Here is an 18006-nt window from a genome sequence, read left to right on the forward strand (position 1 = left end):
AGGACTTTTTTCATTCTGTGCATGATACAAAAAAGCACAAGGAACAGCCACTGTCTTTCTCTTTTCAGCATCTCAGAGACACCAGAATTCACCAGGTCAAATGGGGAGCGTGTTAATGTCATTTCCTATAAATGATAAATAAAGATGTTAATTTTTTAAAATGAGTGCAGGAAGTGCAGTTAACTAATTTTTAAAATGAGGGTGTTGATTAGTGTTCCACTTCACTAAAACACTACCAGCAAACGCTCTCAGAATGAGATATTTGGCAGCTCCCACAGACACCATAAAGCACTCAGGGGAGCTTCAAAATATTTACACTCCCTTGCACTGAGGCATTGATGAGAGAGGTCACCCTGACTAATTTCTGCAGTATTCTGAGTCCAAAACAAGAGAGGTTTAAAGTCTTCTCTCTTCAAATATTCTGTTTGAATCACATTTGCTAGAAGGCTGGGCTCTGAGGTGGTTTTGCTGTGAGGTTTTCAGGGGCAGGCAGGGGTTTTAGCAGATGTAGTAGGGTTCTGTTTCCTCTCAGCAAGATACCCAATTGCTATTACAGAGCAGCTCGACTGGGATATGACAGGGACAAAACAAACCCTTCTCCAACAGCTTTTTTGTTTACTCCTCTTACCTTCTTAAGTTTCTTATTAAGCATCCCTGAAGCTGGAGATATTGGAACCCTGGAGATACTAAACACAGTACCCAGACCTGATATCTGAAATATTTGCCAGTGAATGATTGTTCAAAACTTTACCCAGGAATTAAGAGGAAATTCTACTTAGGTTATGTGACGTTAGGTGAAACGTTATTTAATCTAAAACTTCTTTAAAAATAATAATTCTCAACGATTCTTTTTAAGCAGTCTTAACAATACTTATTCTACAAACTGCACTTAAAAAAAAAAAAAAAAGTATCTAAAAACCCCAGAGTCTGAGACAAAAGAAAATACAGTTATAGAAGCATGAAGATGGTTTGATCTCAAATTCTTCTTTTGACTGAAAATAGCCTAAGCCTCACACTGAACTGAGTTTCCCACAAGAGGATTTCCATTCATTTCTGCAAGTTAAATACTGTCCAAGCAACCACTGATGAGTGCTAAGATTATACATAAACCCTGATGGAGGCAAAGTTCGACTGAGAAGTGAAATGCTGTGTATTGTACACGTGATATTATTTAAACAGTTATTGCTGTAGAATGTTGGTGCAAAGGAATCAGACATATTAATGAAGTAACTCAGTGCTGTGCGTTATCCAAAGTAATAACTGGAACACATGCTAAATCTTGCTTACAGTCCCTCTCCCCACTCAGTAAATCTGTTCCTGATATGACACCCAAAGATACCCCCAGAGTGGATTCATGCCCGTAGAACAAACCATCTGCACCATCAAAGAAGGTGACACACCAAAAGCATCATTTCCCCAGAAAACTATCACTATGTTGGGAGTTTTTTCAGCATTCTTGAGTCAGACAAGGGTCCTGTGCCTTCCAAGTAGCGATTATAAGCCAGCTCTGATGCACAGCCTGTCTGCCCCCCATCTAACGTGGGGGTTAAATTAAAATGTACTCTGTGGTTCTCCTGCAGCCAAAGGGGACAGATTGGCCCCTCCTCAGAAGCTACTCAGCGTTACATGGGATAAATTACCCTTTCGAGGGGCCTATTCTCTCTCTGTTGCTTATATGGGGAATCAGAAGTTCTACATTAGGGTTCCTCAGGCAGTTAGCTAATATCAAATGGAATATCTGCTCCTCAGGAGTCCCCAGTGATTTTCAGCGGGTCCTGTGGGATCTGAAGATCCCAGACCACTTTGAGACCTGAAGGTTCTACTCAAGTCACATATTTCACCCCTAACATATTTAATCTCTACTTCACCATGTGAAAATTTCCCCGTTTGAGGTAAACTTATATTTAGCACTATATAGTTTAAAGAAAAAATGTAGGAAAAGGAAAGGAAACTCAGCAGAGAAAAAAATCCTCTGCCTCTCTGCTGAATGCTTTGAAATTTTACAGTTCAGCTTAAACAGGTAAAGCTTTTGCATTGTTAGGGCACAAAACTGAAAGGAAATATTCCCCTCAACTTCCAGGGGCCAAGATTTTACCTTGTTGGTTTTTACAGCGTTAGAATTCATGAAAATAAGAAATGCAACTAAAGGACCGGCTTATTGGCTTCTTTTGCTTGCAGAAATATTTATCAAGGTAAAGTTTGAAATATGTGAAGAGTTAATATATACACATATGTATATATTCTACTATTCTAATGTAACATTTAGAAAATTATGGGCTTGAGGACACAATAGGCAGAGTAAAAATTTAAAAAAAAAATCATCATTATAAAGATTTTAAAGCTGAGCTGTGTTGGAATAATCAAATGGATGCTATCAATTCTACTCTAAAAAGAAAAAAAAAGAAGCCCTCAGGAACATAATTAAATTTTCTAAGCAGAAAATCAAAGTTTATCCCCCAAAGCTTATCATCTGTGTTCATTATAGCTTTGTTCACTTGAGAAATCCATGACACAACAAAACATTTACTTGACTGCAAAGCTCTTGCAGAAGGAATCCTAAAGGTGGTAGTTGGGTACTAGAATAATTATAAAAAAATATGATAAAATAAGATTATACAGAAGCTTTGCCCTTATATACATTTTCCTAAAGACAGTGTTCCCTCTTCAGGTCAGTGCATGACCTTAGGTCACCCAAGGTGTTCATTCTGTCTTTGCATATGCACACAAACATCTCAGTAATTCCTGACAAAAAGAGCAGTTCAGCTGCAGAGTTTGTCTCAAGGGATATGTGTAAGTGAATTGGTTCTATGCACCAATACTGTATTTTTTTACTCAGGTAGCATCCTGCAGTGAGGTGTAACAACTCCATTCCTTGTGTGCAGACAGGCACTGTCAATACAGGGCAAGAACAGACAGAGTGGAAACAGCTCTCTTCAAATGTGCTCTTCATTTTCACCTGGTTTTCTTTTCTTGTTTGTTTGTTTGCTGTTGCATTTCCTACAGCACCAGAGTTAAAGGGTGTTTGGGGCAATCAATGCACTAAACATTTCATTCACACTTCCTCAGATCAGATCTCATCCTTACGTTTCCCTGATGATGTCGGGCAAGGTGGCATTGTCTTTCAAGACTGTAGTTTCTACTCACAGAGTCTCTGTTTTTACTCAGAGGTGATTGTCAGAAAATGCTCTATCTCCTCCTGGAGAGCAGAGTAAGCAGTACAAGAGCACAGCTCCCAACCCACAGCATCACCTTTCTCCAGCTGCTGCCCAAAGCAGAAAAGCCCCAAGGCACTTGAAGCTGGAATCGGGAATGTTGCCTTGCCCAGAGGTGAGGACCATATTTCCCCTTCTCAGCTACACTGGCACAGTGCCACAGGCAGGAACCTCAACATTGGAGTCTGGCCCAGCTGTTGGAATCGTGCCACTAGCAGCTGCATTTCAAAAATTAAGAAACCAATCGAGTTTCTATAGCATTGCCAGTGTAGAATTCATCTATTTCCACAGCCAGCTCCTTCTATTCCTGGAATTGGAGACATGACAGAAGCTGCTGGTAGAGCTTGGAAACTGCAAAAAAAAAGAATAACTCCCCCAAGAGAGATTGTTGTTCCTGATTTTCTTTTTTTCTTAAGGGGTTGGCAACCACGTGGTTGAAGGTGATGGAAGCCTATTTTGATTTACCAAAGCATTTGGGAAAAATTGGTCATCAAAGGCTCTTTAGGAAATTAAGCAATTTTGATTTAAGAAAGTCAGGAATGGAAAAATCTCTAGGGGACAATCTTCTGAAAGATCCTAGAGGACAAGCTAACCATGAGCTAATAGTGTGTCCCAGGGGCAAAGGTGACCAACAGGATCCTGGACTAAGCACAGGGAAAAGCCCATTTAGAGAGGTGGGTGATCCTTTTACTCTGCCAAGCACCCCCAAGTGCTGAGGTCCCAGTTCATGAGAGACACAGACTGGAATAGGTCCAGTGAAGGGCTACAAATATGACCAAATTCATCCCTCATGAAATCGGAGGTTGGGAGAGCTGGGACTGTTCAAACAAGAGGAGAGAAAACTCGGGGGATCATATGAATGTGTATAAATACCTGGTTGGAGGGAGTAAAGAAGAGGGAATCATTGTCTTTCCAGTGGTGCTGATAGCAGGACAAGAGGCAAAGGGCATAAACTTTCAAATAACTTTGTTTGATGGTCCCTGCTCTGTGGAAGAAATTCTCATGTTGAGTTGACTGTCCATCCCACTAAATAGTGTCTATGTTCTTACACTACTAATATTATCTAGTTTCTGGCACTTATTTTTATAATTCTCTTAATCTGACACCTGATAAAGTCAGTACCCAAAATGACTGCTATGACTATTATATTTCTATGCCTATAGAACTTTTGGCACAACTTCTCCCACCGATCCATGCACAGGATAATGAAAATGATGACTAATTGCCATCCAAAGACTAAAGATATAAATTACATAACATATCTGTAGCAACCAACCACTAATGTTTTATTTTCTACACAAATAAGCATTTACTTCACCTTATTTTATAGTAGCCACGCAGGAACTTGCACCTGCAGGGTGGGCACCCCAGGACAGGGAACCTGTCACTGGAATCTGGACAGAAAATCTCCAGCAGGAACAAGCTGGAACCCCAAGCTGTATGTGGACTCTTGTGTTTAACAGTTCCCAGTTGACCCATCCATAATTAATGGAATTAATTTATACTTTCAGCCTCCCACATCCTCTAGCCGTGAGTTCCACCATTTATTCACGGTGTGAAATAGCACTTTCTTTTGTATTTTTCTAAACCCACTACATCTCCATTTTTATAGACTTTTGCCAAACCCGAGGCAGGGTTCCAGTAGGACCTCCTGAGTTCCTGGCTGACTGCCACCCCCAAACAGGGAATGGTGCCTTGGCTGAGGAACCAGGAGGGCTGAGCTCCATTTTCATGTTTGACAGGGTATAAAGGCTTTTTTCCTTTTTTTTTTTTTTTTACTTTGCCTTTTCACAAAAAAATACAGCCCACCAGTGACTGCTGGGTATATAGTACCCTGCAGAGCTACCACTGCTATTTAATGAGCAAATCAATCTTCATAAGACCATCACAAATACAATACAAATCTCTGAACAGCTACTCCAACTACTAAGTTTTCTACAATAGCCCCAAAATCAGGGTCCAGCTTCCAGATAATATCTATATTTTATTTACTAAAAAAGCAATCAATTCATTGCCTTAAGTGTAAAAAGAAAAATGAAAAAAAATGCATTTAAATTTACCAGGAATGTCTCTAGAAAATCCCTCAAGTGAAACCAGGGTTTAATAAATCAATTAAAGATGCCAAGTGACAACTTCTGACCAGCCATTCTGTTACACAAAGAAATGCTTAATTGAAGACAGCATTGATTTCACACTGCCCACATAATAGCCTAAATATTGCCCTTCACAAGCATAATAAGAACTGAATGCTTAGGCAGAATAAATACTAATAAAGACATTATTAAAAGTTAATTAGCTTTTCCAAATAGTAGTCTCAAAACACAGATCTTGTGCAACATATTCCTTCAAATACTGGTACTGACAATATAGGTCAGCAATCCAAAAGGACAGACAAGAGAGTATATCATTTTGGTATAATTTAATCACATTTCAGTCACTCAGCCTTCAGCAAAGCTACAGATGTGGATAATCCCATCCTAACTCAGCAAAAATTGCCTCAGAAAACCATGAATACCATATAGTTATCCTAGAGCATTAACCACTGTACTGAAACATCTTAAATCCTCTTTCCATTTGAGAACTGTCATTTTCTGTTTAATATGACTGAAGACAGTAGAATGCAAAGGATTCAAATTCCTCTCAAGGCACTAAAGCAGAAACGTTTTTCTCACTTTAGCTACTGTATAAAAGATATTTATTTGGATGCAAATACAGAATGAAAGCATGGGTATGTTCAGTTAGTGCAGGGATCACCCACTGTCCTCTTTCCATTGCTGCCAAAACCAGATGCTGGGGGAAAGACTGGAACAAACCTCTACCAAACCAATAAATTCCAATTATGATCTGATTGGTTAAAGTGTATCACAATTCAAATGACAGGAGTACAATGCAATGGGAATGTTCTCCAGAGGAGGCTTTATCTTTCCTTGGTCTGCACAGGAAGCCTGGGACTCCCACCTCTCTTGCCCCAAACCTTCTGGCTGCAGGTCTCAGGTAACTAAACAAGTCAAGGATACCCAGAATTGTCTGCACATAGAAATGGAAAGCTGATAAATGTCTTCAAGCAACCCTAGAGGGTGGATGTTTGCATCCCCTCTGTGTACAGCAAAGCCAAAAATTAATTCAGACAAGGTTTCATATTCAAAAGGTTTTATATTCCTTATCTTTCTCGGTCAAAAAACCCCACCAATTCTAGGAGGCAGAAGTAAAAATCCATTGTTACCTCCCAGCTTAGCCCTCAGAATATCAATTCTGAGGCAGCACTGCCCAGTAGTAAATTCTTTCAGAGTAGTGAGCATTACAGTGACCTCCTCTGTAAGTGTATGCCATAAACCCATATATATTTATTTACTGCAGCCCCAAAGACAAACAGAAACTCTGCTTCTTTGTTCTGCAGCCTTGTCTTTCTTGAATTTCACCAGTGATGAAGGACAGAGAAAGCCATAGTGGGTAATTTTGGCATTTCTAGAATTGTAGAACAACTAATTTAAGCTTTAAATTCACCTCTCCTCATACTCTGCACTGATGCAGAGTATGATATCTTGGGATGTCCCAGCTGACTCTGTGTCTCAGAGTTAATTGCTGGTGAATGGGAGCTAGAATTTGCTTGGAACCAAACCAAGAGCCTGGCACCTACCCAGGATAACGTGCCAAGAATCTCTGAGGTTGCTCTAGCAAGCTCAGAGCAACAATTTATCCAATCAATCTCAGGTCTTAAGATTTAAATTTTTTTTAAAGGGGCATTTGGGATTTCTCATTGTTCTTATTCACAAGTCAGTGAGATTCCCACTGAGAGTTTAAGGAAGCTCACACCAGGTAAGGAGCAAGAAACAGCATTCAGCTCCAGAGTTAAAAATCAGAATGAGCTCCTTGGGTAGTTTTTATAAATAAATACAAGCAGGGAGAGAGGTAAAGTAAACCAAATTTAGTTTAGACCTACAGGTATAAGCTTACCTTCTCTTCCCTGTAGCAGATTTGTCTGGGAGAAGTTAGTTTGGGAAACAAACAATGTACTGCTGAGATTCTGGGCTTATTTGAAATGCTTATCTGAAGTGTTCAGAGCTGATGTGCTGGTAAATGTTTTTCCTCATACCCAGTCAGGAGCAGAGAAAGATGTTGAGGTGTTTCCAACCCACAAACATCTTTGATGATGTGTTTGTTCCTCAGAATCTTCCTTGTTCCCCCTCCTCCTGACGGCTGATATCTCTAATCTGCAGCGCTCAGCACAACAGGATGGCAAAAAGACAAAAAAGGGACTGTGTTTTTGTTTATTTCTTGCACTTTGCCACTTGCTGCCAACTCATTTAGTCTTGCATTCTTCACCTGTATGTTTTGGTGTTATCTCCTACTTCCATTTGCATGTGCATGACCATGCAACTGAAGTAAAAATTCAAGCCAGAGCATAAACCCCCAAACACCTGAAACTACTTCAAAACTAAACTACTGCAAAATCTGCAGGTAAGCAGAGTCATGTAAATACAAAGATACATTTATCAGTGATATACCTTCACTGGAACTCATTCCTGGTCAGTCTCAAAATACACGTGGAAGTAAATTTTCCCCTGTGTTACTCAGCCTCTGCCTCATTCACTCAAGATGAGGTCCCAGTCTCTGCTCTGGCTGTGACACTGGTCATTCCAGCAAAAAAAAAGGAACTTATTGGACTGAAGCAAATGCTGGGTGAACATTTCCCTCTCCACTGGTGGGAGAACAACCCACGTTCAACAGGATGACTCTGGACCACCTGCTTTGTTGCGAAGACCAAGACACAGAACAGATAATTTTAGTTTGCAATCCTGTGCCCCGTTTTCTGCCTTCCTTCACAAGACAGGAACTCACTGAATGCTACTTCCCCACCTGCACATTTCTCATTGCTTCAACTGCTGCAATCATTTCCCACCTATGTTCTGCTCGCTTTCATGGATGGATAAACAAGCTCATTGAGACCTCCAGGCTGGGAAAGTATCAGCTTACACTCGACTTTTTGTGAACATCCCTCAGAGTCACCGTGTCGATTTATTATTTTACACAGGGGGATTTAGGGTATTTTAAAAGCATGAGTTGTTTTTAGAGTGACAGGAGCTGTATACCCAACTGGCAAATTTTAGTAAACAAGCCACTCAACATTCAGTGAAATTCTGCTGTGAGCCTGGTCCTTTTTAAAGAGAGCTGGGCAGTGGAAAACCTTGTGTTTATGCCACAGAGCTGGCAGAAATGTAAAGTAAAGCTGAGATCAAGACAAAAAAAGTGCCAGAATAAAAAAAAAATGCCATTTAGGAACCGTATTCAGGACCTCACTTCTTGACACTCAGGGAGCTACAGAAAATACTGACATTGATGAAATGTGTAATTTCACAGGAGAATGGAGATTCAGTTTAATCTGCATTATTTGCAAATTTGTGGCAAACAGTAAAAGCATTTGGTCAAATACTGAAAGGTTATTCTGAGAACTCAAATGTTATTTCTCTATTTTTTAAATGAAGCATTTGATTTTGAATTCCTAAAAAAGATCTGGTTTCAAATTGTAGTAGTAAAAGTAATTCAAAACAAACAAACAAAAACCCATCTGTTTAAAACAAAAATATTTTTTAAAGACCTCATCTGTGTGAAATGTTTTGTGGATCTTTTTCTGTAAAAATATCAGTATGCAAGCACAGAACTTCAATTCAACTGTTCCCTGAAAAGTTCACACAAACAAGTGGAAGACCAGTGAACCTTTATCACAAACTGCATCTCCATCTAATGATTTCCTGTCAAGTTTGTAACACATTTGCTCAATGCCTTTTTACTGCCTCTCTCTGCAGCAGTTGGATGCTTTTTCCCCCCCTTCTCTTTATTTACAGCCCTAAATTGAGGCAGCAGTGTTGGGCTGGCACTGGTGTGCCAAAGCACATGGTATTGCCTCTGTTCTCCAGTGGCACAAACAGCTACTCTTGCAGCCAGGATTCTGCTGCAAATGGTCCCAGAATGCTCAGTTTATTGAGCCTCGGTGTTTAAAGGAGCTGTCTGCAAACATCCATATGGGGAAATAATGTTAACAGATGGAAATTAAGGCTGTGAACGCAGTTAAGGAAGATACCTCTAAAAATATTAATGGCCTTTGCAGGAATTCCTGTATTACAAAGTTTTCTGGAATTTAACATCAGCACAGGAGATTTTACTTTTTAAGAAAGATTATAAACTGTATCCCCAAGTCATGCAATGCACCACAGCAGAATCTGACATTAAGAAAACACATCGATATCCCATCTTATAATTTATCTTTGGGCCAATTTTCATGATATAATTGTACTGTGTATATAAATATTTTAACCAGCATAAGGCAGAAACAAATATTCAAAGCTCGGTAAAGCAGTTTAAAGTCAATCCAACTTCAGTGGCCTAAGCAAGAACCACACTAATACAATTAACACCTTTACCTGTAAGGAAGGATTAGGCAGGATCAGCACAGACAGGGTGGAGAGCAGCAGAAAGTCACAGCTACCAATACACACATCTCCCCACCTTCCCAGTTTGCTCTCCTGGATCTGGGCTTTGCTGGTGACAGCCCATGATGGGAGAAGCAGCTTGTTTTCCCACATACATTAGGGCAGTGTGCCAGCAAGGGCCACCACTCGCCTCCCTCCTCCTCTTCCCAGCTCCCCTCTCCTTGCTTTCTGTCACTTTTTCCCCTCTTTCCCACACTTCCCCTGCAGTAAATCACACATGTGTGCAAAGTGCCACCCAAACTAAATGCTGGTGGACACAAAAAGCCCGACAGGAGGAGGGAAGAGCAGGAGGAGCAGCAGGTGCAGCTGCAAGATGCCCAGGCAGCAGTGCCCACCCTGGAGGGGGGAACCTGACCTGTTCCTTTCTGCCTCCTCAGTCTGGATTTCCTTGAGTTCAGAGAATACTTTCAGGGGAAAATTTCAGTACCTCACTACTTCTGATGAGAGAATGTGTCAGCCCCACTCCATTTCCTCAGAAGCCCAAGGTGAGCACCTTTCCAACCCCTACAGTTCACCTCTCCAAGGGCAGGTTGGGGGGTGCACACACTACACTCCTCTGCCAAGGCTTGCCCAGCCTTCTTGTTGGATTGTTTTGAGAATTCAACTCTTATTCCAAATCTAGGATGGAAATAGAAAGAGCCTCAAAAATATCAAGGGGATTAGAAAGCTTTTTTTTTTTTTTTTTTTTTTGGTACAGGTCTTTAAAGAATAATCTTTAAGAATACTCAGTTTTTTAAACAGTAAATCACAGATTTTTTGCAAGCTGCACATCATTCCACTGGTGTAGTAATCTCCTCTTTTACTTTTTTCTCTCATTTCTCTGGAATAACAGGATTAACAAGAATCCTATTAGCAGTTCTTAAAAATAACTCAATATTTCCAGTGCCTCTATTTCTATGGCATCATAAACCCACTTGTGACTGTCACAGAAGTAGCATGGAATATTTATTTGCTTCACTGTGTGCAATCTCCCCTGTTATTCTTTCCTCATTAATATCCATATATCACTTTGCATTTTTTTGTCCCAGTTTTTGATTTCATCTGGATCATGTATTTTTAACAACAGCTTTTCTCTTCCTAGAAGAATTGACTTCTAAAGGATGACAGGATGAAATCATTGGTACTATTTGTAATTCTTTCAGTGGTCCTGAGAATGTTATTTAATATATGCACCAAATGGCCCTTCGAGTTTCACCTGTACTTCTTTTCAGGTGCCATCATGAAACCAGTGAAAAATCTCTGCCTGCTCTGCCAATACACCGAGTAAATGCGTGGATCCTGTCTCCCTCCAGTGGCACATCACACCAGCCATAAAGTCCAATATTAAGGTGCAATTAGAGCTTCCCTGAAACTCAGATGATGTCTCTCTATTGCCAAGGTCGCTAAGGAGTTGCAGGGACAGCTGGAAGAGATTCCATGTGGCCCAGAAGTCCCAGAGAAATTACAAAATGACCTCATTCTTTCAACAAGTCTCTTCTCACTTCCAAAACCTGTTCCTGCCTGCTCAGCTCGCTGTTGCTTGTGTAGCAATAGCAAAAAAAAAACCAAACCAAAAACAAGGAGAAACCATGGGGAGGAGGAGGCAAACTCTTTGTTCAGGGCTTTAAATACCTCCCAGAAGCAATAACTGGACTTCAGAAAGCACATTTGCTCCATAAAAATTAATAGTCCCAATATTATGCTGATGAATAAACCAGCGTCTTGTTCACTCACACACCCCAACAGAACAACAATGATATATGAAATTTAGATCGTGCCTTTCCCATAGCATATTTAAATATAGCCAAAACCTTTGCAGTGCCAAAACTTGTGTGGTGAGCAAACACTAAGGTGCTCCATGCATCACAGGGTCATTTTGTGTCCTGGGAAAAGCCCCCAGGTGTTTTCATCCCACCCTTTGGAAATGCATGTTCCCAACCACCATAATGCAGATTCCCTGCCAGGGAACACCGTGGATGTGCCTTTGAGCAGGGGAGATGTAATGTGCTCTCAGACTTGCCCTTCAGGCTTTCTTTGGGAAAAATGGGGATAGAATCCATTCCAGGAGCGATTTACGGCCTTGTTAAACACCTCTGCAATTTCTTGGTCTTCCTGCTCTTTAAAACCACATAAACAATCTGTCATGCAAAAGCTGGAGCACAAAGTAAATGAGATAGTCCCTCATTGTGGACATTATAAGCTGCATTGTAGGGCAAAATGCTTCTAAGTATTGTACTGGGCTATATCTGGACTTCCCTTATAATTTCATACCGCAGTGATTTGTAAATGAAGGCGGGAACAGCAGAGTTGGAGAAGGAATTAATTCTTTTTCCAGTTTAAATTTTAAAAGTTTGGGTAGGAGTTTCCTACCTACTCTTGTGAGCAGCACAAGAGCCTCACAATCAGCAGCAATACTTTTATCCTTTCACTGAAGGGATGGTTTGAAATTCAGTTTGCACATCAAATGGACAAAAGACTGTTTGTTCAAAGATATACATGCAAAGCTGGAGTTCTACTTGTACAGATAGTAAACTCAGTTGTGGATTTTCATACTTTCAACCCTTTGTGGGGCATTTTGCTGGTTTTTAAATTTACTGCAACTCATATGTGTGTAACACAACTGCCTGCTTCAGAAAGTCACTACCTGATGAAACAAAGAACACAGAGAATGGGAAGAAACTGCTAGGAAAGAGAAGAGTAAATTCCAGAACTTCTCTCAGAACTGCACGAGTGTGATGGGAACTGGACATCCTCCTCTCATTGCTATTTTATACCAACTAAATGTTGGTTGTTTATTTAAAAAAAAGTCTGCACAAAATCTCATTACAGCCAAAAATGCAGTAAATTGCTGAAAGTAGGACTAGAATCAGAGATATTAAAAATGTGGTAAGATTTGGGACCTGTAACCTGCCTCTGAACCAAAACTAGGCTGACTATCTGGTATTGAATATAACCCACAAAGCAGATTTCTAATTAGACTACAAGTTTCTCACTCGTGGAATCATGGAACCATTAAGGTTGGGAAAGACCTCAAAGATCATTACATACCATGTCTCAAAACAACAAAAGCATCCCAAAATTCCCCAGCAATTAGACATCATTTCATTGCCAACTTATGAAAATTCCTAGGTGACTATTTTAAGGATCAGGATGCTCAGATGCAGAACAGGTCAAAAATCCACTACTCGGGATTCCCTTGCAGTTCCCTTGATTTTCTGAGAGCGAAAGCACCCAAAAATAAGATCAAAATTTCTTCTACAGTATTTTTGCTTTGTTTTTAAAGGAGGTTGTAACACAATACTTATGTTTCAAAGTGGCGTTTGCTCCAGTTTCAAAGGCAGGAAGGATTTTCCTCTGCCTTTGGAAAAGGCTTCCTCGGCCTCCAGGTGGCGATAGGATTGTGGGAGTCGCTCGATTCCAGGGCTGCAAGTCCTAGATCTGAATCACTGGGGGTCACTTCTTTCTGCTGAGGTAACTCAGCGTTCCCAGACACTGGCAATGAAAAGTGAAGAGAAGAGAAATTCCCCGGTGCTTTTCCCAGTTTGGATTTTCAGGTCAGGATTTAAGAAAATATTTACCCCTGCATCTGTGTATTATTCCCAAATGTCTCTCACTTCTGTATATTGTAATTAGCTGAATTGGAAAGCAATCTTTTACAGTTTCAGCAACTTTTTAAAAATAGAATTTTATGTGTATGCTGAAACATACTAAGGTCATGTTAAGGAGGGAATAACTAGTAAAATAAACTCATGCTAATCTAAAAATTGAGGAGTACATAAGGAAAAATACAATCTTCAGGGAAAAATATTACATGCATTTATTCCATGTTATTTTCTACCAATTAAAAAAAAAAATTGTTTTCTCTAAATCAGATATCCAATATACTAACATGTTCCTTTTTCTATAAACACACAGACTATGACAAGTTACCCTGAGTGCCACATAGAAAAATGCAGGAAGAAACCATGTTTTAAGCCAGAGGGCAACATAGGGAAGAAAGTCACCTTTGCATTATAAACTTATTAAGTGTAAGGGCTTTTTAAGGTTAGGCTGATGCTCATTGCTGTGCATTTGTGTTTCGGTTCTTATGTTCAAGAAGGAAGGTCCAGTGAACTACAATCCAGACAATCAAATTTCAAATTTATGGAAAAGGTCCTTCTGGAAGTCATTTTGCAATTGGGAGGAGTAGCCACTGCAGGAATGCCCATGGAAACCCCTGGAAGCCCTGCAGAGTCATAGCTACCTAAGAGTGAACTCTCGTAGCTGTAATGTAAAATTTGTTCAAGATTTTGGTAAGCATCAGCTTGTTCAGAGGAGTGGGCAATTCTGTCTGTGTTGACGTGCTCATCCCTACAGCTGCTATCATGAGTATCTTCATCAAAACAATCCATATTTTTTAATTAAAAAAGAGAGTAACTCAGCCAGTTATTAGGATACAAACACACAACAAACACGAAATCTCTATTTTCTTCCTCATTTTAAGAATCCACTGTTACAGAGGAGTTTAAATTTACATGTGTATGTTTTTCCATGTCATTGTCCAGCTTTCTGATCCATCCAACTGGTATGTCTGCTAGTACCCAACCCATTTAACCTCTTCCATGCACAAATGTTTGTAAAATCCTATCACAAAGAGCCAAACATTGTCTCAAAAAAGGAGCACTGAGCACCACACACAAGTACAACTACATATTAAGTGACTCAAATCTGTTGAGGGACAACCAGAACCACACTCTGATCTGAGTCAGACTTGCATACAAAAACCACAACAATCCTATTGACTTGAAAAAGCCCTTCTTTTGTGTGAGTTATAGCTCAGCAAAGATCCCACATTTAAGCTACAAACGGCACCTGTATCATCCAGATTAGGGGAGAGGGATGTATTTCAAGGCAATTTGAGCATGAAGGCTACTGAGACCTTAGTGCTGATGAAGCAAAGCGTTTCTGAGGCTTAAATAGAGCTTCAGACTGTTATTGCTTCCACTGTTACAACAAAAAGTGGTTGGGATGAGCTCCACAGACACACAGGACAAAAGCAGGCATTTTCAGACCGAGAGGATTTGGTCTGCTGAAGAGAGAGAATATAAAAATGAAATGGAGAGCACAGCCCTGGAGAGCTGAGAGGGGCTGAAAAGGCAGATGAATAGCTGCTTACAAGGCTCTAACAAACTGTGGAATGCAAATTACGCAAAGACAAAGGATTCAAGAACTTCAAACTAAAGGGAGCCTCGGAGAGAAACTTAATTTATTTATTCCCCAGCAAAACACAGTCAGCACTGGGGTTCAAATACCACTCTCCTAATGCAGACACAGTGCCCATCCTGGAATGGTACTGAAATAGGCCTCCAGCTGAAGAGGAAAACAATCTCTGATACTACACATGCTTTAGGTTTTGTGGAGTAAATCCAAAAGAAAACAAGGGTGAAGATGGAAAGAAGCACAAATCTCAAGGTTATTTCAGTTGTCCTCTACGTGCTTCTTGGCAAAAAGCTCAAGAACCCACTCAGAAAAGGCTTGTGGAATGGGGGGGGTTATTCAAACATTTTGAGTTTAAATATTAAGTTCGACATTGCCATAAAATGGAAAATGTATCGTGAGCACTAAAAGTTGCGATAAAACTGAACCAATGCTGTTTTTCAATAAATATTGTTGTGCCAAATTCTATTTTTAGGACTGAAAAGCTGAACTTCCTCTATTTCTTGAAAACTGACCTGAAGTCCCACCCACCATTCTGAAACCTTTCTTCAAATCTTGAATGAGTGATTCCCAGCAAAATATTTCCATTTTGATGGAATAGCCTTTTTCCAAGAAAAGAGCAACTCTCTAAAACCACTAAAGCATCCACTGAGCATTCCCCAAAGGCATTTTAGGGAATTTAGCTGAGCTATATGTGTGGGACAAGCAGAGACACACACACACTACACACACACACACACACACACACGTGTCTGAAGTTATTTTGTGCTTCCCAGACTGCTACACTAATACTGTGTGTTTTGCAAATTGTCATGGTAACGACGTGCTTCTTTTATAAGTGGAAACAGGGTAGTAAATAGGCATATAAACCCCCCTTGTAGCTGACAATAATGTCCCTTAAGCTTGCATGCCCTCCTTCAATGACAAACAGAAGGAAGGGTGGCAGTGGCACGTGAAAAATCCACACGCAGGGCAAAATCCTGTTAACAGGCCCCTTGTCCAGCACTGCAAAAGGGAAGGAACCAACACTTAAGAAGCAGAACCGCTTCCTATTCGTACAAGGGAGTGCATTTGTCCTACAGGGAAAGGCTGGAAAGACTGGGATTGTTCAGCCTGGAGAAGAGAAGGTTTAGGGGTGACATAATTGTGCCCTGAAGGGAGCTACAAGGAAGATTGTGGGACAGAATTTAAAAGAGCATGTAATGACAGGACAAAGGGGAATGACTTCAAATTGAAGGAAAGTAGGTTAGATGAGATATTAGGCAAAAATTTCTCCCTGTGAGAGTGGTGAGGCCTCGGCACAGGCTGCCCAGAGAAGCTGTGGATGCCACATGTCTGGAAAGTGTTGAAGGTAGAGGGTAACTCCAAGCTCTCAGAACCACACAGAGGGTCAAACACCAGTTAGAACTGCACAAGACAAACCAGTGCCACCCATGTTCTCGGATAAGTTTATGACAGATGAATTTCTTGTCTCGGGTACCATGAGTTTAGACACTCGGGGGGTTCAGTTGAAAGCAGAGGGACTGCAAACAAATAACTGGGGCTGTGTCAGAGAATCCTGCTGTTTTCCTCTAGTACAGTGCTAATTTCTCAGATACCCTGGGGCCTCCTCTAAGCAAGCTGGACATTGGGAATCTGATGTTCAAACACCACTTCCAAAGCCCTTCTTTCCCTTCCCACCTATGCCGACATAGAACGATGGACATGTTGTTGAAGCCAAAAGAGGTGACGTGATTAATTTTTCAACTAAAGTTTTCAATATTTTAAAGGAGTCTTTTACTTCGGGTTTTTGTTTGTTTGGAGGTTTTTTGTTTGGTTGGGGTTTTTTTTTGTTTGTTTGTTTGTTTTGTTTTTCTTCTGTAGAAATATTACCTGCTTAAAGCAAACTTTAGACAAGTCAGTCGTTTCAGAAACTTCAAGGAAAGGGTCACCTCTATTGTCTTTTGCAACAAAATACACATTTGCAGTAAGCAAAGACAAAAAAAAAGAGATTATGCTGACATATTTTCACTAAGCAGATTTAAAAAATTTATTTTGACAAATATTCCCAAATTCCTTTCTATCTCCACCTCAGGATCTGTTTCATATTGTAATAGCTTTAGGAGTAACACTGTATAGTGTCTTTTACATTGCCAAACCAGATAAGTAAAATACTGTCTTCAACTTGTCAGTTTCTATAGAGATCTTGTCATTTCCCCTGTTCAATATCAGACAAATTATACATAGTAACTGTTTTATTTTACTTATCTGTCACTGGAAAAAACCCCACAGCTTAATCCATTATTTCCGTGTTCAACTCTACTCTGGAAACAACAGGCAGAGTTCCTGGTTTGAGTATTTCATTCATCTTTGGTTGCATGCAGAGACTTCAAAGACAGCAATCATCTCAATTAATAATTTCTCTACTAATCTTGACCAAGATTTAGAATGAACAAAGAACCATAAAATGGTCAAGTCTCAGTTAATTCTGTTCCTGTTCAACCCATGGCAATGCTCCTTCTCCTCAGTGGCAGAAGCACCAACTGCAACTGAACAGTTCTGGAAATTCTCATTTATCAACCAAGGTACTCCACAACTAAAAAATTAAACCACACATAAGCAGTGATGGCTTTAAAGCCTCATCCACGTTTCCGAACCTCCAACTACGAACAACCACCCAGCCATCACCTGTTTTCAAACTTCAGAATCAAGAAACTCTTGCAGTTTTTCCCAGTCAGAGAGGCAAATAAATCCATGATCCTACCTGTGGGTCAGAGAGCCGAGAAATGTCGGGGTACAGGTAGAATTTTATCCCCTCGGAAGCACCTGGTAACGTCACTCCACGAATCAGGAGGATCATCAGCATGATGTAGGGGAAGGTGGCTGTGACATACACAACCTAGCGAGGAGAAACAAACTTTAGAGAAATATTTTCTTCCAGCTGCAACAAAACTTCATTTCCACATCCATTTGGCCATTAGATAAAAGAAAAACAAACAAACAAACAAGTCCTTTTCCGGTGGAAAAGTGCATTTGATGCTTTTGTTCGGGCAGTTTTGTCCTCCAACATATTCCCTTCTGAATTCTTTATGCCTTGTGGGAAAGATCAATACTTTTATTTTTTAGAGAGAGATTGGGAAGCTCTCTGTAAG

At 40.2% G+C, this 18006-nt stretch overlaps 1 protein-coding gene across 1 annotated transcript in view; it reads right to left on the minus strand.

The window, feature by feature from the left end:
- The window catches only part of LOC114069253 (sodium- and chloride-dependent GABA transporter 3), a 47395-nt gene that overhangs the window by 23326 nt on the left and 6063 nt on the right, over nt 1–18006 (minus strand). The window contains exon 3 of the mRNA XM_027905913.1: nt 17619–17776. Coding sequence (XP_027761714.1) covers nt 17619–17720 — 102 coding nt within the window. The 5' untranslated portion in view covers nt 17721–17776. The remainder of the gene's footprint in view (nt 1–17618; nt 17777–18006) is intronic.

The sequence above is a fragment of the Empidonax traillii genome, unplaced genomic scaffold, assembly GCF_003031625.1.
Source record: "Empidonax traillii isolate 1590-97213 ecotype Southwest subspecies unplaced genomic scaffold, ASM303162v1 scaffold1221:size261454, whole genome shotgun sequence".
NCBI lineage: Eukaryota > Metazoa > Chordata > Aves > Passeriformes > Tyrannidae > Empidonax > Empidonax traillii.